Below are 21,383 nucleotides of genomic sequence, written 5' to 3'. Positions count from 1 at the left end.
GGTAGTCGGTGGGGCTTCACCAACTCTGACGAAGTAGGCAGCATTTAATCCACACCTGACAGCCAGGTACCAGAACAAAGAAACGTGTTCGGGAGTTCTGGGAACCCTAGCGGAGCAACACCAGGTTTGTCTTCGGCCTGGCCCTGCGGCTTCAGTGACGGGTACCTCTCCGCACCTGGGCGGGCGCCCCCTTCCGGAGCCGTGCCTTCCGCCCGGAGCCCCGCCTTCCGCCCCGCAGCCCTATCCCCGGCTCCCATTGGCTGCGGGAGGAGGCGGCGAGCCAATCCCCGCACATTCTAACGCCCTCCGCCTGGGATCACTTCCGCCGCCGGGCCAGGCCCCGCCCCTCTCGCCCGGCATCGCGGAGCGGTGGAGTCAAGATGGAGGAGTACGCGCGCGAGCCTTGGTGAGCCTGCCCGCTGCCCGCCGCCTGCCCCTCTGCCCCTGCCCGGCCCCCGGAGCGAGGCCGCTCTCAGCCGCGGGCTCGGCGGCGCCGGGGGCCGTGGGCACCCGGGCGTGAGCAGCCGGCTAGTCAGCGGGGGCCGCGGGGCCGCGCCGGGTGACCTTGCGGCAACTCGAGGGCGCCCCGGCTCGGCTGTGTGGCCCTGGCCCCTGCCCGCCCCGCGGGTCGGGAGCAGCCCCTCTGCCCGCCGGCGACCTTGGGCTCGTCCTTGCGCTCGGGCGGCTCGGCCTGCGTGGGGAGGGGGCGGTGCCCGGGGAGGGTCCGCGTGGGCGCGGCGGCAGCTGTCCGGGCTGGGGTTTCCCCGTGGGGGAGGGGCGGCGGGGTCGGGAAAACGGGGAGAGTAGCGTGTGTTTTCGAAAAGCCGGCGACGGGGGTCCGTTCATTCGGCATTTAGCGAGGGGGGGTGGTCTTGCCCCGCGCTCGGTCGGTCCCATGAATGAAAGCATAGAGGCGTCAAGCACGCACACAGTTTAAGGCTTCGGAGGTCATGAGTGAAAAATCAAATCTTGTTTTTTGGGTTAATCACCTGTGTTTTTTGTAAGAGCAAGAACCAAGATGTTCTCTAGCTGTGTGAAAGGGCCCAGGGCTTTACATTCTGACCTTGCCAGCATTAGCCATGTTGCCTGCTTTGTGCTTTCTTTCCTCCCTGAAATAAGATACAGAGTGTATGTTTCAGCGCTTCCCAGCTCTTTAAATTTACCTTCTCCAAAGGTAGTGGTCCCCCTTCCTGGGTTGTGCTCAGGTGTGCAGGACTCAGCATGCTGTACACTGCTGTTGTCACCTGCTCTTGGGTATGATATCGTGAAACAGGTTGGCATGAGGGGAAAATACTTGACTTTCTTGGGTTAAAGATGTTATGGGAATCATAGATTTTCATCTACTGCTTCATTAGGTGGCCCCTTTGCTTTCTCAGTATATATGCCCTGAAGCAGTACATTCAGTTGTCTGGTTGGTTTTATACTCAAAACTGCCTTGATCTTCTGGACTACCCTGTTTTGTGAAGCCATCTGAGCTCAGACTATAAGCATCTTTCTCCTCCCTCTGCACCTGCCCCAACGCCATAGGCAGCCTGAATTCTTTCAAACCTTCCACCTTTCATTTCCTATCGTCAGGATCTTCATCCTTAATGCCTTTTACAGTAGTTTCCTAATTGCTTTCCTTCTCTTCAGTCCTTTTTAATACATCATAGGTACTTAATCGTCCTAAATACTTTTCAATCATGTGTTTTCTTTTCAGAAGCCCTAGTCTGTAGGATATAGTGGAAAGAATTTGGGGCCTTTGGCGTACTAGATTTTGTATTTAAATTGGTTCTACCAGTTATTACCTATATGACCTTGGGCAAGGTACTTAATCTGAGCCTCTGTTCATCTGTAAAATGGAGAGGAGACAGGAATACTCTTCTGCAAAGTTAAAAGATTAGGGAGTCTATAAGAAAATAAGCTAGCTTTCTTGAAAATCATGTTATTTGCACTATAAGGCACCTAAAACATAGTTGATACTTAATAAATGATAACTTTAATCTTGTGGTTAGTTATTGGTTCCCTGTTGCCCTGTATTTGTCTGGCATTCACATTTAGAGTCTGGCTTCAACCTTCCTTTTGTGTATCCGTCACTTCCCTGCAGGAACCTTGATTTAGCCAGACTTAGTTCAGAAACTGTTTCCATCTTGCCGTTGTTTGGGACGTCCTCTCTTGGAATACTGTGGCTGCTCTCTGATCTGAATCCTGCTATTCTTTACTGATTTTTTAAATTCTCATTTTCATTCTAACTGATTATAGGATCATTTAGGTTCGATCGTTTAGAGTTAGTGACTCTCCTTTGTCTTTCCTTTTTCCTTTTTTTTTTTTTTTTTTGGCCGCAGCACGCAGCTTGTGGGATCTTAGTTTCCCAACCATGGATCGAACCTGGGCCCCCGCAGTGAAAGCACCGAGTCTTAACCGCTGGACCACCAGGGAATTCCCTATCTCTTTACCTCTCTTAATGTTTCTACCATTTTGAAGAAATTGTCCTCATCCTTTTTAGTCTCTCAGAGCACTGCTTCTCAAACTTTTAAAGTGAAATCAAGTCACCCGTGGATTGTGTTAAGCTGTAGACTCTGATTTAGTAGGTCCTGAGTGGGACCTCCCCGGAGCCTGCAGTTCTAACGAGTTACCAGGTGTTGCTGATTTTGCATTTAGGCCTGCAGGAAGCAAGCCTTGGGTGGCAAGGCCCGGAAGCCTCCGGCTGACACTTGGAACATCTGCCGCATGAGGTGGTCGTTCCGTACGAGCTCCCGATTTGTGTTAGCCTTGGAAAGGACAAGGTGTTTCGTATTTCTGTCTGGCAAAGTGAGAAATTACCTGTTAGTCAGATTCTTCAGCAGCGATGCGCTGAACTCACGCGTTCGCTTGAGCGGTTGGATTGACCATGGGGTCGTTAAGCATTTTACCCGTGAGACTGGAAAGACATTTATGAATTGAATTATTCACAGACTTTTTTTTCTTCTTCTTCTTTTGGCCATGCCGTGAGGCTTGCGGGATCTTAGTTCCCCAGCCAAGGATTGAACCCGGGCCACCACAAGGGAAAGTGCCGAGTCCTAACCACTGGACTGCCAGGGAATTCCCATTCACAGACTTTTTAATAAGCCAGATTCCTAGAATAGTGGTTCTGTTCTACTGATCAGATTACTCATGTCACTGTGCTGCATGAGTTAGGGTGCTGCATTTGGAAGCCGGCTTTACACATTTAACCTCTAATTATCAGGTGTTAGATAGAGGTTACTAATGTGTTAAGTGGGTCTGATACAAACTTAAGTTCCAAATGCTAACTTGGACTCAGTAAACCCAAAAAGAAGTTTTAAAATTTAAATAACGTGTCTTCTTCTGCGCCTGTTGAAATGTTATTCTTTGGGTCCCAGCTTTAAATTTTGCTACAGCTGGAGAGCTTTCCTTGATCCTCAGACGGCTGGGTCGCCGTTGACGATAGTGTAATTTCCCAATGCTGGTTGATTTGCTTTTCACGGCGCCTTAGGATAGATGCACTAGTAGTTGAGTGAATGAATAAAGCGCTGTGAACAGTAGGGAGTTGAAGCCAGTTCCATTCCCTGTAGCTTAGAAGACTTGGGCTGAATAGATACGGATCTGTTTAGAATCCTAAACCTTTGTATTTTATGGGCCAGATGTTACTGGTTGCAGTGAGCCCTGCCCTGGAATCTGTTGTATATCCCTTATTAACAAAGAGGGTTTTATGGCTTATAAATGAGAAACGCGCTCATCTTTTCTCTCTCTCTCCTGTTCTCAGCCCCTGGCGCGTTGTGGACGACTGCGGCGGCGCCTTTACGATGGGGACCGTGGGCGGTGGGGCCTTTCAGGCGGTCAGAGGCTTCCGCAATTCTCCCGTGGTGAGTGGGCGGATGGCCTCACGCCATCGTTACTGGGACCCGTTTGCCCGTGTCGCCTGGGCCCCATCGGTGGGTTGGAAATGTGCTATACTCCTAATGTGTTTTGGTTGCTTCCTTTTGTTTCCTTATAGGGAGTAAGCCACAGACTCCGAGGGAGTCTGACAGCTGTTAGAACCAGGGCTCCGCAGTTGGGAGGTAAGCAGAATGTTGCCATTTGTACTTCAGATGATTTTTTTCCGGTTGTTTTGAAGATGAAATTCTGTTTTTTTTTCCTTCTTTTTAAGATTATACCAGTTAGTGATTTTAGTTTGGTCTAAATAACAGCTTGTCACAAGTTAGTATCTATGCGAATTCTTGATTTATGATTTATTTGGAAAGCTCACTTGAATTGTTGCATCCATTTGAAAATCTGTCCTTCAAAAGCTCAGTGGGGTTTTGTTTTTGCTTGGTCTCCTTTGATCTTCCCCTCTTATCCAGACTGTGTCTACAGCTTAGGTTTGCGAGGGTCAGGAGTGGTAGCTTCTGGGTTAGCGGGAAACTGAAGAGGCTGTGAGCAGAGGGTTAGGGTGTGTGAGAGGGATTGACGGAGCCGACGGGGCTCCCTCCAGGCTTCGCTTCTGGGCATTGTGCCGAGGTCAGTGCAAAGGTGGGGAACCGTTATGTCCATCACGCTCTTAGAGCTTGGTAGCTCAGAAGCTGGGAGAAGGGAGAGTAAGAAATCTGGGAGCTTATGTTTGCTTGCAAAGATACAGTCAGGCCGAAGAGACCACATATGCCACATGAAATGGACTTAGCACTTTCAGTCGTTCCTCAGTGATTTTGTGCATCAGAAGAAATAATCTTCTCTATGTTTTTATAGCATTTGTTTTCTTTAGAAGATAGTAGCCGATGTCTGTTGTTTATTGAGTGCCTGCCATGTGCCAGGCACTCCAGGTGTTTTACAGGATTATTTTATTTAGTCCTCACAGCAACACAGGAGGTGAGTACTATTATCTCCATTTTCCAGATGAGGACATTGAGGCTCCGAGGGTTGAAGTGATGGTTTATCTGTTTCCTGTTTTTCTCTCTGTAATAATTGTACACCCTGGAAAGTAAACAGTGACTAATTTTCCTTTGTTTTAATGGTTAACGTGTTGTTTAAGAGTGATAAGTAGTAAAAAAAAAAAAAAAAAAAAAAAAAAAAGTACACACCAAACCCTGAACCTTCGATAAATGCAGAAGTCATACAGGTTTTAACAGGTTTCTTGAGAGGCTGCTGCTATCACATGCATTTTCAGTGAATAAAAAAAACAATCAGGTAACTGTCACAGTCAAGAAGAGCCTAAGGAGGTATGACTACTAAATGTTATGAGGTGTCCTGGAACAGAAGGACATAAAAACTAAGGAAATCTGAATTAAGTATGGACATCAGTTAATAATGTGTCAATATTGGGTTGCTGTGACAAATGCACGGTGCTGATGTTAGATGCTGGGGAGACTGGGTGTGGGGTACGTGGGAGCTGTACCATCTTCACAGCTTTGCTGTCACTCTGAAACTTGTCTAAGAATAAAGGTTTGGTTAAAAATCAATCAGGGTGAAATAGAGGAAGAGTACGTTGTGGTGTGAGTGAATTGGGATCAGCCTTTTTAAGGAAACTACGGAGGAATCTTTATGGAGTCTTGAATTTTAAAAGTACTGGGCTGGCACTTCCAGTTTAATTCAGTGAGCGTTTACTGAGCTCTTCCAGTTAAGCTCCTGGGAAAAGGGCAGTGTGGGAAAGTCATAGTTGTGTCCTGAAAGGTCTTGTATTTTCATAGCGGAAATAAGACATGCTTTCGATGTGTCCCCGTTATGCTTCCAGCCCTTCCCTGCATTTTGGAACAAGATGTTCCAGGCTCATCTTGTACTTTGCCTGCCTGAGTGTAGAGTCAGCCGTCCCCAAGGAGCCCTGCTTCCTTCTAGTTGAGAATGGTACTTAGAAGCCAAAATCTGGGCACTAAGTGTATCATTGCTGTGGGGCATTGCTGTTCCCAGGCCTTCTTAGGAATGTACCGTATATATATGAACACACACTAACCACGTACACATACATACACAAGTTTATGTCTCTGTTTCTTTATACGTATTAGGAATCATGGGTTCACACTGATACCTCTAACTCCAGTCCAGCCCCACAGGTTCATTCTTCTCTCTCTTTTCATATGAATACTTGCCTCCTCGCCTGACTTGGGCTAGGGCACCCCGTAACAGGCCACCCTTCCACACGGGCACACTGATCTCCAGGCTTGGGAGCGCCCTTCCTGCGGACGCCTCCTCGCCCTGCTCTGGCTGTGGCTGCCCACACGGGGCCAGCCTTTTGTGTGGGCTCAGTCTCCTCTCTCATCAGCCACTGTAGCTTACTCTGGCAGTCATCCTTGGGGTGGGGAGATTTCACACCCTTGTGAGGGAGTGGGAGAGCCTTGTTTGAGGAGTTTGGTGAGATAATTCTAATGTACCTGGACATATCTCTCTCCCAGGGCACAGAGCCACTGAGTTAGAAGGATGGACTATTTCATCTGTATGTAGCATGTGGTATTTAGTGTTGGACCGAAAACGAGGAGGCTCGTGCATAGTTTATTATTATTTTTAAAAAATATTTATTTGGCTCCTCCGGGTCTCAGTTGCGGCATGCGGGATCTTTTTCTTAGCTGCGGCATGCAGGATCTTTTTAGTTGCGGCATGCGGGATCCTTTTCTTAGCTGCGGTATGCATGATTTTTTTAGTTGCGGCACGCGCGATCTTTGTTGCCACGTGCTGGATCGTTAGTTGCGGCATGTGGGCTCTTTTAGTTGCTACATGTGGGATCTTTAGTTGCGGCATGCGGGATCTTTAGTTGTGGCACGTGGGATCTTTTTAGTTGCAGCATGTGGGATTTTTTCTTTTAGTTGCGGCACGCGGGATCTCTGTTGCCGTTATGTGGGATCTTTAGTTGCGGCGTGTGTGTGGGATCTAGTTCCCTGACCAGGGATCAAACCTGGGCCCCCTGCATTGGAAGCATGGAGTCTTAACCACTGGACCACCAGGGAAGTCCCTCGTGCATACTTTAACTGGTCTGCTGGATTTAACTCACAGGGTGAGCTCTGGAGAAGGGTGCTGGTGATGATCTGGTTCAGACAGTTGGCGGAACCCAGTTTATTGTCCTTATTAACACACCCCTGCTTCTGTGAGGTTTCAGAGGGTGAAGGATAACCTGACAAGGGCTCCTCAGTGCAGTTTTTCTTCTTTCTTTAATCTTAATGTAAGAACTCTTCATAGAGTGTAAGTCATGTGTATTCATTTTAGAAGATTTGGAAAATAAAAGCACAAAGCAGTGAAATCGTCTGTTATCATCTGTCACCCAGAGATGCTGACAATTAAAATCTTGGTGTTGCCTTTGTATGTTTTGTGTGTACTTAATACACGTGTATGTGTGGGTGTTTGTCTCTTGTTTTACAGAATAGTCACTGTGTTGAGGAAGAGTTTAAAGTGCAAAGGAATCTGATTTAGGGTTGCTTTTAGTTTCATGCTTGAGGGATAAAGGATAGGAATGAGAGAGGAAAGGTAATTCCCATTCCCTCGAGGTTCCACAATTCAAACCGCTTGTATCACCCTTTTGCCCTTTATGCGTAGTGGCTTATGCCTGTAGTACATCCCAAAATAGCCCGGTTTCTTCTCTGTTCACATCGGTGATTTCGTAGAGCAGGTGCTCAGTGGCGCTGACTGAAGAGAAGAAAAATAGAGGTAAGGTGAAGCTTTAGTAAAAGAAAAGAAGGAAGGAGGACACTTTTTAAACAGATACGCACTCTTCTGAAAGGGGGTTTGAATGGGTTTAGCCCAACTCTTTTAGGCCTGGCCTGTTTCTTTTAGGCTTTGGGCCATTGCTGATTTCCCTGCTGATGTAATACAAACCAAGCTTTATTAAAAAGATAAGTATTCTGACTCCTGTTCAGTGCTTATTCAAACTTGTTTGCATGTGTTTGTGAGAGTTTTAAGAATATAGTGAGGGTTGTTATTTAAGCTTGTTTTTGACTGTTACATTTAAAGTCTAAAATATAAAAAATGAAATTTATTTGTTTTGTTTTTAAATAAAATAGGTAGCTTTGCAGTTTGGGGAGGTCTGTTTTCCATGATTGACTGCGGTATGGTTCAAGTCAGAGGGAAAGAAGACCCCTGGAACTCCATCACGAGTGGTGCCTTAACGGGAGCCATCCTGGCAGCAAGAAGTAAGCAGCCGTCGACACACGCCTTGAAGCCAACCTCTGCCTGAATTTAGGGGCATGTGTAATAGATAAACTGAGCACTGTGTAACTTGGTATATCGTGTGAATGTATATGGTGATCTGGGGGCAAAGTAAAAGGGTCTCTCAACTTGGAATGTTGAGAACGAGAGAGCCTGGGCCTCCAACCAGTAATCCCCGTGGTTAAGAGCAGTTCGGGTTCGGGTTCTGCCACCTACTGGCTGCGTGACTGCGCAGTTTCTCTCCTCAGCCTCCGGGGTTAATCATCGTACCTGTCCCGCAGCATTGTCATGAGTGACGAGCTTAGAGCCATCTTCTGGGTCTTTGGGACAGAGAGCAACCTAGAGTTCCTTTGGGCGTAGTGGGTGAGCCCAGGAGTCAGCACCCTCTTCCGTGAAGGGCCGGGTAGTAAATGTGTGGGCTTCGTGGGTTGTGAGGGCTTCCGTCACACGTACTCAGCTCTGCGGTCCTGAGCGCAGCCTAGACAGTACGTGAATGAACGCGCATGCTGTCCCAGTACAACTTTATTTACACGAGCAGGCCGTGGGCTGGGTTTGACCTGCGGGCCATAGTTTGCTGACCCCGGTGTTGGTCAGCGAGAAAGGGGGTTTGGGAACAGGGGGAGCCCTATGGACGGGTCTTTGCTTTATGGTATCTTACATGAACGTGTATTTCTGTTAAAGTAATCTCTCTGTTCTCCCCGTGCTCAGGCGGACCAGCGGCCATGGTTGGGTCGGCCGCGATGGGTGGCGTTCTGCTAGCTCTCATCGAAGGGGCTGGTATCTTGTTGACGAGATTTGCCTCTGCGCAGCTTCCCAGCGGTGAGTCGTCTTTCTGCCTAGCACCACAGCGCAGACGTTTGACATGGTTTCCCGATGTCTGCTAAACTGTGGTAGTTTGAGATCTCTGCATCCCACATGAACACGCCGCGCTTCGTGAGGATACTGGTACCAGGCCGTGGCTCTGCACGGGTGTGGGTGCGGTTGGTTGTGTTTAATCTCAGTAACAGAATGCTTTGGCTAGATGACTCGCTGTCGATCTTTCCTTAGCGTTCTGAGGTTTTATCAGTGCTCGCTTGCTCATTCCGAGAGATTGCCGATCATTTCAGCGGTGCGGGAAGCGGGGTCCCCGCAGACGCGGAACAGCGACGGCCGTCAGTCGCCAGCTGGTTACTGCCTGTGGGGGGGCGCCGCTCTCGCTGCCGGGGGCGGTGGGAGCGTCAGGCTGACACGCTCACAGATAAGTGAGCTCGTCTGCTTGTGCTGCTTCCTTGAAGAAGGTGAAGTAGCGGGAGAAGGTGGCCCGTGGTCGGGAGGCCACGTCGGGCTGGAAGGAGAGGGTTTCTGGGAAGGTGGTGGTGATGTGGCGTGTTGCCCGTGCCCGGCGCCGCGGGAGTGAAGGGTGCGCGGCCAGCGGTGCGCAGGCGCTCACGGCGCGGTCCGGGAACGTCCGCCCCGCGGTGAGCGTGTGCGGACTCTCGTGGCGAGAAGGCTCGGGCTGTCCGAGCGCGGCCGTTCCTTGCCGTCGGGAGGCGGCAGAAGGACGCCGAGGATCGTAGTGGGCAGAGCTGACCTGGCGTTTGCGGGGGGACGTGCAGAGCGGGGAGACTTGTTGAAGGTTCTTCTTGGCGCTCGGCAAGGATTCGGCATGGAGTTAGGGACAGGCCACAGCTCCCGAGTCGACTTGGTTTCCCTGAGGCGGCAGGCGAGAGATTCGGTGTCTCTGGGGCCCGGTTCTGAGGCCCGCTCCTCGTGGCCAGTGGATGGCCCGCCCGCGCGGCTCCTGGGCCCTCGGGCCTCGCTTCTGTTCTCAACCGTGGTTTCTCACCGAATGCTCTGTCGTGATGGCCACTTTCTTAGTTCGCTTTCTAGTTTAGCGCTTTATGTGAAAGACTTCACCTAGGATGTGAGAAAAGTTGCATGTTTGCAGAAATTCAGAAATCGATAGAACAATAACTCGGTCGCGCTGTCTTGTAGGATTTAGCCTTGCCTGCTTGGGATGAGGCTTCTTTCCTCGGAAGGAGTTCTCTAAAAGAAGTGCTTTTTATTTTAGACAGGAGGAGTGTTTCCGAAAGGCTGGGCGGGGGCAAAAATCTTTGAAAAGTTAATCATATTTTTCCAGTTAACTTACGTGGAAGAGTTCTTAAAACAGAAAGATGAGATAAAACTGTATCGAAATGGTAACAATGGTTATTTTTGGTTTATCTTTTTCACCCAGCGTCTTCTCCAGCTTTCTGTAATGAACAGATATTTTTAGAATATTAAAAAAAAAAATCACTGGAGTAAAGTGTTGGAAAGAAAACCCTCTTTACCACTGTCCTCTTTCTCTCTTCCTTCCAGATATTTTTTAGTCTGCCTCAGTTTCCCTGAAGAAAAGAGGAGCGATTATTCCTATTAAAGTCTCTTTTTTAAAGAGCCACATTTTTTTCTTAGGTCACAGGCCGTCCCATCCTTTGAAAGCAAATACTACAACACTTAGTTCTGCGCAAGCTAGGGGATGGGGTTGTCTTCCCACTTCAGGACCCATTCCTTACTTAGTTGTATAAATTGTATTACTGAGTTCTCTTGAAACATGACTAAGGTACTTAACCTCTGTGAAAATAATTTTAAATAGCTACTGAAAAATACATCAGGAGGTGTGAGAGATTCGTCCAGTCCTGATATGGCAGCTTGTTCGGCAGTTGCTTTAAAACTGGCATGTTGTTTCTTGCTGTAATTACTCCATCTGACTTTGCTGGCATAGCGTTTGAGAGCTGCTCATTCTGGAGCAGGAGGGACGCCAGGCTGCCGTATGTTAACAAGGCGCTCTCGTGGGAATCGGGCAGCTCTACAAAGAAATTCAGATTACAGCTCTGATGCAGCACTTTTTTTCTGAGTTGATAGATTTGCTCTTACAGAGACTTGTCCCTTTAAATTACATAATATTCAGGCGATGTTTAAATTCCCTCTTAACTGCAGGCCCTCCGTTTGCCGAAGACCCCTCCCAGTTGCCTGCGGCGCAGCTACCATCCTCACCTTTCGCGGACTATCAACAATACCAGTAGGACCTCTCTCCCGGGACTTCGTTAACAGAATGAGCTGCGGTTCAAGGAAGGGTTTCAGAAGATCAAATTCAGTCTGTTTTTAAAACCGTAGGCGGGACAACTATGGCCAAATAGGCTGTGAAGAGACATTTAGCACATTTTTATTTAAAGGAACGTGGGGGGCGGGGGAGGGTCTTGAAAGATAATACATTTATTTATTCACACTTGGATCGCAGTTCGTGATCAAAATAAATGTCTGAAATCTTTAGAAGGAAAAACAGTAAGTGCTTGGAAGATGAAGGAGCAAGGGCAAACGGCAGTGAAGCATGACCGTCGTTTCCTCGGGGACCTCTCTGCCTGGTTTTGTGCTGTTAGTCAAACAATAAAAAACGCCAGGAGATTGCGCTTTCTATTAAGATAAGTTGCTTTCCATCCTTGAATTGAAATAATGCAGAGTCCATTGAAAGTTGCACATGGTGCAGTCACCAAGGATTGGTCCACAGCAAACACTTCAGGGCTGGAAGGCTGCGGGAAACGCTTAGCCTTCTCCTTGCAAGTAAACAAATATGCCACGGCTTGGTTTTGAGGGTGTCAGATACAAAACTCGCTTCACCTCTGAGGCTACTGTGTCTTGATTCTTAATCATCAGAAAAGCTTCCTTCCGGTATACCCAGTTCTGTATGAGAAGGTTCCTGGAGGGCATGATAGCCCTGGAAAAGTTTGGCGTTTATGGTGTGCCGGAAAGTAAAATACATGCTGTTTTTAATGTGTTGCAAGCCCCCTGAAGCTGATCTTCGTCGAGGGTGTGTTTTGGGGTCTGGCCGGGCCTGGAAAATGGATTAGCATTTCAGAATAGGCCATTTTACTGGCTGTGGTGGAGATGCCATGCGGCCTTACAGGAGGCAGGCTGCTACTCCCCATTCGCCTGCCTCTGTGTGAAACGGAGAGCAAATCCGTGTGGATGTGGTGAGCACACGCATATTTTGGCCCAATGCCGCGTACATAGTAAGCATTTAATTTGCTAATGCTGGTTCGATCTTTCTTTGTGTGGTAAAACATACAGGAAATCGTATTTATCATTTTAACCATTTGTAAGTGTACAGTTCGGTGGAATTTAAATACAGTGTAACAGTCACCGTTGTGTATCCCCAAACTTCCTCATCGTCACCAACAGAAACTCCCCATCCCGCCTTCCCCCAGCTCCTGGCAACCACAGGTCTACTTGCTGGCTCTGAGTTTGCCTATTCTGGGTACCTCGTGTAAGTGGAACCGTACGATATTCGTCCTTCTGTGTCGCTCTTATTTCATGGAGCGTCATGTTTTAAGGTCCATCTGTGGTGTAGCATAAACCAACACTTCGTGCCTTTTGATGGCTGAGTAATATTGCATGGTATGCAGAGATCACATTTTATTTCTCCATCCATCCATCCATTGATGGACACTTGGGCTGTTTACACTGTGTGACTCTTGTGAATAACATGGGCATACAAATATCTGTTTGAGTCCCTGCTTTCAGTTCCTTTGGGTGTAGACCTAGGAGTGGCGTTGCTGGGGCATGTGGTAGTTCTATGTTAAACTTCTGGAAGAAGCACCAAACTTTTCCACAGCGCTGCACCATTTGACATTTCCACCAGCAGTGCACGAAGGTTCCCATTTTTCCACATCCTTGCCAACACTTTTATTTTCCTTTAAATAAAAACATTCTAGCCAGTCTAGTATGTGTGACGTATCTCATTGTGGATCTGATTTGCGTTCTCCTGGTGACTAACGTACCAGGCTTATTGGCCATTTGTGCGTGTTTGGGATTTGTCTTTCGGTCTGTAGCTCTGTTGACTTCCAGGAGCAAATGTAAGGAGATGTTATCAGAAGAACAGTTCAAAGCTGAGGGCATGTTGCATCGCAGATAAAATGCTTTACATTTCTGAAGGTCTCCTAAACTTCTCTTAAATGGCCTGTTGGTTTGGAAAGTAAGTTCCTTTCTTGTGAATTCGGAGTCTCTGACGGGTGTGTGTATGTGATGCTGGCGTGTTTTTGCCATTTTATTGGTTAACTCAGCATATCTGAAGCAATCCTTGGTTACAGATGAATTTTCTGGAACCGAGGGGTGGTAGGGGAGAGAAGAAGCTTGAAAAAGATGGAAAACCAGTTCTTTTTGAAGAACTTGACATTTAATTCCACAATATGTGGGACGGCAGGTAGAAACCCCGGAAACCTTTGCAGTTGTTTTCCTGCTTCTTGCCCCTCTCCTTGGTGGATGCCCCCTTTCTCTGTCCCGCACTTAGGAGAGCTGCTGCTCCCAGGGAAAGCCTGGCTGCCCACCTGCCTGCTGGGGCTTGGCCTGAGCCGAGTGGCTCCGTCTCCGTGATGTGTCTAGTGTGGAGATGGGGGGCCGGTGAGGAGAGGGGAAAAGGGGAAGCAAACTTCATGCTTCTGATTTTCTACTGGAAGCCTCGTGCCATCTGCGTTTCCGGGTACAGGTGTTTCATAACCGCCCAAGAGCGTCCTCGTGTGCTGTGTCCTCTGCCTGCCCCCGTTTGTCCAGCGGGCTGGTTCCCGGTGGTCTGGGGACCAGCTCGAGCGCCCCTGCAGCCTCCCGTCCCCACTCCGTGCCCTGTCGTAGCACTGCACAGCAGGAGGAGGTGCCGAGCGGTTTGGTTTGTTTTGTTTTCTCTCCCCCACCTTTTTCCCCAACACTTTTTCAATGAAAATATCAAACCTGTAAAGTTGAGGTTTGCAGTGAACATACATATACCCACCACCTAGATTCTATGATTAACTTTACAATACTTTCCCGTTGTGTACCTGTTCACCTATCACCCGCTTTCCTAATAAAATGGAAATTTATGAAATCCATCGATGAGCTTTATAAGATGTGATTTAAAACAAATTTTTATTGGAGTATAGTTTATAGTTGATTTACAATGTTGTGTTCGTTTCAGGTGTGCAGTAAAATGAATCAGTTATACATTGATTTTTTTTAAGTTTAGCAAATAATAGAAACCAGGTAGTTTAGATTCTAATAAATATCTTAAAATACCTATTTGAAATGTTTAATACATATTCTAAAACTAATTTTGGTGTACAAGAACCCAGAATAAAAGGTAAAATCATGGAAATTGTTTTAATTACCAAGATAAATGCAGAACCGAGCAGATAGGAAGGAATTTTTCCCTAGGTCTTTTTCTGGAATCATGGAGTGGTTTCCTCAGTTTCAAGGTTGAAATGCTCATCGGAAAGATCCCATCTGCTGCTCCCTTTTTTCCTTAGTATCTGACACTTTGTGTGAAATTGGCCTGAAATAGTGAATTTCTGAGTCAGGGTTGGAACACGTGGGTTACAGCTGCATCTGTTGAAAGCCCATCTGTTTTCTTATATGAAATGTCTGCAGATTGTGACGGCGTGGTCACAGCTCCACCCTGTGGTGCATTAGTTTTAGAACACACAGTACTTTGCTGCTGGTTTTGCTTTGTACGGTACGTTATCTTTTAGAGCAAAAGTCAGCCACCTAAGGCTCAACGGCCAAATTTACCCTGCTGCCTCTTTTTGTAAGGCCTGTGAGTGAAGAATGGATTTAAAATTTTTCTAATGGTTGAAAAAAAATCAAAAGAAGAAAAATGTTTCATGGCACATGGAAATGACACGAAATGAAGATTTCGGTGTCCATAAATACAGTTCTATTGGTGCACAGCCATACCACGTCTTCACGTTTTATGAGCGACTGCTCTCATACGACACAGAGTTAAGCGGCCGCGTCAGAGACCTCAGGGCACACAACTCCTGAGATGTTTGCCCTTTAGAGAACAAAAATTGCTGACCTCTGTTTTAGAGCAGTTAAAAATAAAAAGATTGATTTTATCTAAACTGATTCCATTTCTAGCACTCCTTCTTTTGTTTGTGTTCCCCTCTGGTATCAGAGTCCTTCTGTCTCAAGAGCGTCCTCTAACATTTCTTATAGGGTAGGATTATATGGGTGGATCCAGATGGATGCCTAGGGATGTAGTGGGTGGCATTATAGGAGAGGCGCTTTTATAAAAAGCCCCTCATGCCCTGAGCTTTTGTAGTGGGCAGTAGCATTCCTACTTTTGCCTCTGAGGGAGACGTTACCTTTATTATACTAGATAGTGAGCGCGACTTCCCTTTGCTCCAAAGCGAGACCCTGTCTCTGTCTTGGAAGGGTGGAAGCCGGTTTACCAGCCTTACCACTGTGGACGCTTAGGGCTGGATAATCAGTTGTGGGGACCTGTCCTGTGCAATGTAGGATGTAGGATCCCTGGCCTCTGCCCACTGGATGCCAGCAGCACCTCCTCTCCCAGTTGTAACCACCAAATGTGTCTCTAGATGTTGTCAAATATCTCCCAGTGGGCAAAACTGGCCCTGGTTGAGAACCATTATGATAAGCAGACTCACCCTTTGCTCCAGAGGAAGTCACCATCTGTCTTTTAGAGTGGCTCTCTATACAAGCATCCTCCACCAGATGGTCCAGAACAAAGGACACTCAGCGGCTCATTTTTGCAAGATGTGCCGAAGCGCACGTGATCCGTGCAGAATTGGCTCCCAACGTTGGTTTTAACTTAATTGCATTGTGGTTAGAGGAACGTTGTTCTGTGTGCCATCAATTCTTTTATTTGTTGGGAGTTTTTCATGGCCTATCTATGGTTAGTTTTGTGTGTTTTCTCTAATTGTTAGGTGCAAAGTTTGGTGTGTGTTGATTAGGTCAAGATTGTGACATTTTTGTACAGATCTTTTATGTCTGTATGACTCTCGTCTATTTGATCTGTTAATTACTGGGAGAGGTACGTAAACCTCTCTGTTGGCGGATTTGCCCATTTCCCTTGTAATTCTGTTAACTTCTGCTTTCTGTAGTTTGAGGCTATAATGTTAGGTACATCCCCCCAATATGTGAGCTAGAACACTGACGAGTGGTTTACGTCTGGGTGTTTACGAGCTCTGCTTCCTCCAGCCTGGGGTGAGTACTATCCTGTCCAGCTCATTTCCTCTTCATACTACATATTTTCCCATTTGTTGGCTTGTGAGTTATATTCATTTTATATTCCTTAAGTGATTTTCTTTAAAATCTTAAAGCACATACCTAAGAAAAAAAAAATCTCACATTTACCCCTCTCCCTCTCCTCCTGATAATCCAAGGAGTTTAGAATGCTTCAACTTCAATCACCCCCTCTTCTTACATACATTTAGTCTAATATTTTCATTTTATTCTGATTCCCTCATGCAAACATTATTAATATATATTTATTATTGTTGCTCTATACAGTGTTTAAATTTTCCCACTTTTTTTGCTCACCATTCCTTTTTTCATCTCATTTTCCTTCTTGAAGTAATTCCTTTAGAAGTTCTTTAGTAGGAGTCTGTTGATGGTGAACACTGAATTTTTGTCATCAAAAAATTTATTTGCCTTCATTCTTGGATGATAGTTTAGTTGGGTATACAGTTCTAAGTTGACAGGTTTTTTTCCCCAGTGATTTGAAGATAATGCCTTCTGGCTCCTCTTGTTGCTAATGAGAGGTCTGCCCTTGGTCCAATTTCCATTTGTCATTTTTTTATAAGTAACCTGTCTTTTTTCTTTGGGTATTCTTAAGACCTTTATGTCTTGGTCTTCCTCAGGTTAACTAAAACATGTCTAGGTGTAGATTTATTTTTATATTTTTGCTTGCAATTTGTTGTAACTTTTAAATCCTTAGAATCACACTTTCATCAATTCTAGAAGATTTTCAGCCATTAGTTCAAAATGTCCAACATACGTTGCATTCTAAGCATTCAAAAGTGAGGGAAGGAGAAAAGGAAGGAGGGAAGGAGAATGGATGGGATGAGACTGCTCTTATCCCCAGGGAGAAGTTAATGCTGAAAGGAGAAACAGCATAGTTCCACACATGTTTGACTCTACAGCCAAGGATAAAAGGCCCTCGGGACTTCCCTGGTGGCGCAGTGGTTAAGAATCCGCCTGCCAATGCAGGGGACACGGGTTTGAGCCCTGGTCCGGGAAGATCCCACATGCCGCGGAGCAACTGGGCCCGTGCGCCACAACTACTGAGCGTGCGCTCTAGAGCCCGTGCTCTGCACCAAGAGAAGCCACCGCAGTGAGAAGCCCGCGCACCACAATGAAGAGTAGCCCCTGCTCGCCGCAACTAGAGAAAGACCGCGCGCAGCAACGAAGACCCAACACAGCCAAAAGTAAATAAATAAATAAATTTCTGGAAGAAAAAAAAGGATAAAAGGCCCTCCTCCTCCAGCAACACTTACCTGGAAAGATCAGGCCCAGTGTCTCTCCTTGCTTCCCGTAGCATCCAGTTCTTCCCAGGTCACAGCACAGCACGTGGAGTTGTCGTGACCTTTTTCCTTGTCCCTAGGTTAAATTGTGAGCTGGCCCGTGAGCACCACCAGGACCGGGGCGGTGCCAGGCTTGCTTCAACTGTATCCTCAGCACCCAGCCCAGTGGCTGGTGTATGCAGATGCTCAACAAAACCGCATTGCATAAGGGAATGAATAATTTGAGGGTAGATATATTGAATGACTAATAAGTACCAAGTACTGTGCTCAATGCCACAGAAAAGTGGTTTTCCAAAGTTTTTGGATTTCACTAGCCAGTAAGTTAGGAGAAAAAAAGAAAACTACCATTGACCTTATATGGAATTTAAAGACATCTACTATACGCATTTCATGAAATAAAATGTATTTTAACTGTAAAACTAGGAAGAACATACTAGGATACTATTTCCTTTTATGAAAAACTCCCTACATTGTCTCTTAAAATTTCATTTCCTAGCTGATCCATAAAAGTCTCACCGTCGAGTGGCTCCTAGTCGCAGAAGGGCTACTGCAACCGCTGGCACAGGAGAGAAACACAGCAGGAGGTGTGTGTACCTGGCTCAAAGAGCTGTCCCATTCAGGAGTGGGGGACAAGCGGCACAGCAGACGCCCAGCCTTAAAGGTGCTGTGCTTGTCCCCATCCCTTGGCGGAAGGACAGAGAACTCGCGCTCCCGGAGTCCCGGGAGGACCCCCATCGGCGTGGAACCCCGTGCTGTTTCCGATTGAGCTCTCACAGGTAGCTCGAGAGATGCTATTAATTCCTCCTGTTTTACAGGTGCACAAGGAGACTTGGAAAGAGTCCCCTTTCTTGGGGGAGGTTTGCCCAGGATGACACGGCCCTAATAATTGGGCGAGCGTCGAGCTTGCGACCTCCAACCCGGACCCTTGCAATCGGGCTCAGTGCGGCCTGCCTGGAGGAGTAGGACCCGGGAAACCCCAGTAGAGAAGGGACTGGGGAACATCCCAGTGGGATGAATTCGGGCCAAGGTGGATGAAATTGTCCCCCCCTCCCTGCACGCCTGTCGGAAGTCCTGAGACGCCGGTGCAGAGCTGGGAGTGGGGGAAAGTCAAGAAGAGAGGCGTGGCCCGGCCGCGTTCCGGGGCGGGGTCTGCACGGTGGGGCGGGGCCGGCGGCAGGGTCCGGGCGCGGCTGTACCGGGGCCTTGGCAATCGGCGGGGCGTGGTCAGCGCTGCGGGGCGTGGTCTGAGCTTTGTGGCGTGGTCATGCCGGTTCCGGGCGTGGTCTGGGGAGCGGGGCCTGCACCGGTGCGCTGGGGCCATGGCGAACGGCGGGGCGTAGTCTGAGCTTTGGGGCGTGGCCATGCTGAGTGCCGGGACGAGCCCAGCGCTGCCTGTCGGGGCCCACTCGGGTGCGCTGCAGAAGCGCCGGGGACCACGACAAGCGGCGGGGCGGGGCCGGGCCTGCGGTGGGGCGGGGCCTGCGCGGTGGGGCGGGGCCTGCGGCGGCCCGGTGCAGCGGCGGCGCGGGGCCATGGCGGGCAGCGGGCTTGGGGCAAGCGGGCGGGTGCTGCACGCGGCGCAGGCCGAGGACGTGGCGTCGGCCTCCAACTTCCGCGCCTTCGAGCTGCTGCACCTACACTTGGACCTGCGGGCCGAGTTCGGGCCTCCGGGGCCGGGCCCGGGCAGCCGCGGGCTGAGCGGCTCGGCGGTGCTGGACTTGCGCTGCCTGGAGCCCGGCGGCGCCGCGGAGCTGCGGCTGGACTCGCACCCGTGCGTGGAGGTGACGGCGGCGGCTCTGCGGCGGGAGCGGCCGGACGCGGGGCAGCCGGAGCCGGAGCCGGAGCCGGTGCCGGTGTGCACGCGGCCCTTCTCGCACTACGGCCAGGCCCTGTGCGTGCTCTTCCCGCAGCCCTGCATCGCCGGCGAGCGCCTGCGGGTGCAGCTCACCTACCGCGTCGGCGAGGGACCCGGGGTGAGTGCCCCAGCCCCGCGCCGGCCCCTCCTCCCGCCCCTCCTCGTGCAGATGCGCCCCCCTCATCCCCTCCCACCTCCCCTCCCATCCCTACGCCCCCTCCTCTTCCAGATGCTCCCCCCACCCTTCCCTCCCACGGCACCGCTGTCTCTAGTCCACGTCTGCCCGAGGAGGTCACCTCCTCCAGGCTGGACAGCAGACGGTTCACGAACAGAACTTAGGGTTGTCGCTGCGCTCGGCCTAGGCTGGGCCCTGGTGATGAGCTGCTCCGCTCTCCTCTAGGGCGGCCTGACAGTGCTGGCTGGTTGCCCGCTGCTGACTCAGTCCTTTGTTCCAGGTGCCCTCCTAATGCCTCGGGCTGAAACAGCTCGAAACTGGGCAGTCAGTAGTGTTTCCTCCTGCGAAGTCCTGGATTTGATGAACAAAAAAATCTGAGTAAAAGTGAGAACCAGAATTAGGGTGTACCAGGCTTTGTAATAACTTGGCTTTCTCACTGTTGGTTGACTCAAATCTTAACTGGGGGGCGGGGGGCGGCCAATGTTGGCGATCGGAAAGGGGAAGGTCATGTGTCCACATCGGTGAATGTCCGGGCGTGGCTGCCAGTCCTTTCTTGGATGGCGTGTGCTACAAGTCTCAGCTGGCTGCCTGCCTACCACGGAAGCTGGCTTATTTGGTTGCACTTCCCCTTTTGCTGTTGCAACTCGCTCCAAGGGCAGTTCTGTTTCCATCTTTCACCACTCGGGAAGTAAATGATCCTTATGATAGAACTGGTTTAAAAAATTAAAGTCCAAAGCAATGTAGACTGACCTCTAAGGCAGAGGAGAACCCCAGGGACCTCTAGGGGTAACATGCCGTCTGGAAATGTGTTTGGTTGCTCTAGTATATTTTGTTTCCTGGTTTGGGGCAGAAATTAAACAAGATGAGTGGAAAAATTAGGCCCTCCTGGGTGTGCCTAACAAAAGTGGCACCCCAAGTTAAATATCGGAACTCAATAGCTTTCATTGAAGACGTGGTGGCAGAGGTACACGCTTGACGAAGAGCTGTCCTTTGCCCTGTGAAGGTCTCCACTGGTGGCACTGTGCCTGTTCCTTCCTCTCATTGCCACCGTCCCAGGGAGGGCTCTCACCTGGGACACCGTGGGTCGCAGCATCTCCCTGACTTGGACTCTATAGTGTGTGTCCTGCCAGCCTCCTTCATTTTCTTCTCTTCATGTCAACAAAACAAAGCCGAGAACCAAAGAAAACTCAAGCAAAGATGACGAGAAGGAATGGTGGTTGAGGGGATGATAGTCGGTGTTTATTGAGCTAAGCCTGACAATAGTTACATGAGTTGTCTTTATATAAGTCCTAATACGGTGCCTGGTACCTCTTACTGCCAACTCATTACAGTTGTTTTCATTAATAGGATTTATTTTTTAAAAAGCTGTGTAGAGGACTTCCCTGGTGGTCCAGTGGCTAAGACTCCGTGCTGCCAATGCAGGTGGTCCGGGTTCGATCCCTGGTCCGGGAACTAGATCCCACCTGCACGCTGCAACTAAAGATCCCGCATGCCACAGTGAAGATCCTGTGTGCCGCAACTAAGACCTGGCGCAGCCTAAATAGATAGATAGAGAGATAGATGTCTAGATTACCAGGAAAACTGAGCAGATGGTGCAGAGTCTCCCTAAGCCGGTTCCACACACACGCTGTTTACCCTTTACTAGTGTTTTACAAGTCGGATACATTCGTTACAGTTAATGAGACAGTATTGATACCTATTATAAACTGGGGTCCATAGTTTTTCCAGATTTCCTTAGTTTTTTAAAAAAAATAATAACTGATATTTATTGAGCAACTTTCATGTACAAGGTATTATTAGTGTTTTTTATTTATTTATTTATTTATTTTTTTTTTTTTTGCGGTACGCGGGCCTCCCCCTGCCGCGGCGTCTCCCGTCGCGGAGCACAGGCTCCGGACGCGCAGGCCCAGCGGCCATGGCTCACGGGCCCAGCCACTCCGCGGCATGTGGGATCCTCCCGGACCGGGGC

At 48.7% G+C, this 21,383-nt stretch overlaps 3 protein-coding genes and 1 non-coding gene across 9 annotated transcripts in view; 2 read left to right on the top strand and 2 right to left on the bottom strand.

The window, feature by feature from the left end:
- Positions 1–315: 315 nt before the first annotated feature.
- TIMM17A (translocase of inner mitochondrial membrane 17A) lies at positions 316–12,814 on the top strand. Its single transcript, XM_024130683.3, has 6 exons — positions 316–406; positions 3,743–3,842; positions 3,974–4,037; positions 7,935–8,063; positions 8,788–8,898; positions 11,035–12,814. The coding sequence occupies exons 1-6, from the start codon at positions 381–383 to the stop codon at positions 11,118–11,120; spliced, it is 516 nt and encodes a 171-aa protein (XP_023986451.1). The 5' UTR covers positions 316–380; the 3' UTR covers positions 11,121–12,814.
- Positions 6,815–6,887, bottom strand: TRNAW-CCA (transfer RNA tryptophan (anticodon CCA)). Its single transcript has one exon. It is a non-coding gene; the product is annotated as a tRNA-Trp (tRNA).
- A 6,066-nt stretch (positions 12,815–18,880) lies between the features above and the next one.
- RNPEP (arginyl aminopeptidase) overlaps positions 18,881–21,383 on the top strand; it is a 22,532-nt gene continuing 20,029 nt past the window's right edge. For 5 of the 6 annotated variants that reach the window (XM_055083986.1, XM_028488233.2, XM_028488232.2 and 2 more), the window contains exon 1: positions 18,914–19,357. In XM_055083986.1, coding sequence (XP_054939961.1) covers positions 18,917–19,357 — 441 coding nt within the window. In that variant the 5' untranslated portion in view covers positions 18,914–18,916. Of the gene's footprint in view, positions 19,358–21,383 lie in introns of all 6 variants that reach the window. The other variant, XM_024130714.3, reaches the window with a different exon arrangement.
- The window catches only part of LOC114486081 (uncharacterized), an 8,520-nt gene continuing 6,765 nt past the window's right edge, over positions 19,629–21,383 (bottom strand). Inside the window, exon 2 of the mRNA XM_055083988.1 lies at positions 19,629–20,950. The gene's annotated coding sequence lies outside the window, so the exon portion shown is untranslated. The remainder of the gene's footprint in view (positions 20,951–21,383) is intronic.

This window comes from Physeter macrocephalus, chromosome 4 (genome assembly GCF_002837175.3).
Source record: "Physeter macrocephalus isolate SW-GA chromosome 4, ASM283717v5, whole genome shotgun sequence".
Taxonomy (NCBI): domain Eukaryota; kingdom Metazoa; phylum Chordata; class Mammalia; order Artiodactyla; family Physeteridae; genus Physeter; species Physeter macrocephalus.
The sequence above is the reverse complement of the archived record's forward strand: the minus strand, read 5'-3'. Positions and strand labels throughout refer to the sequence as shown.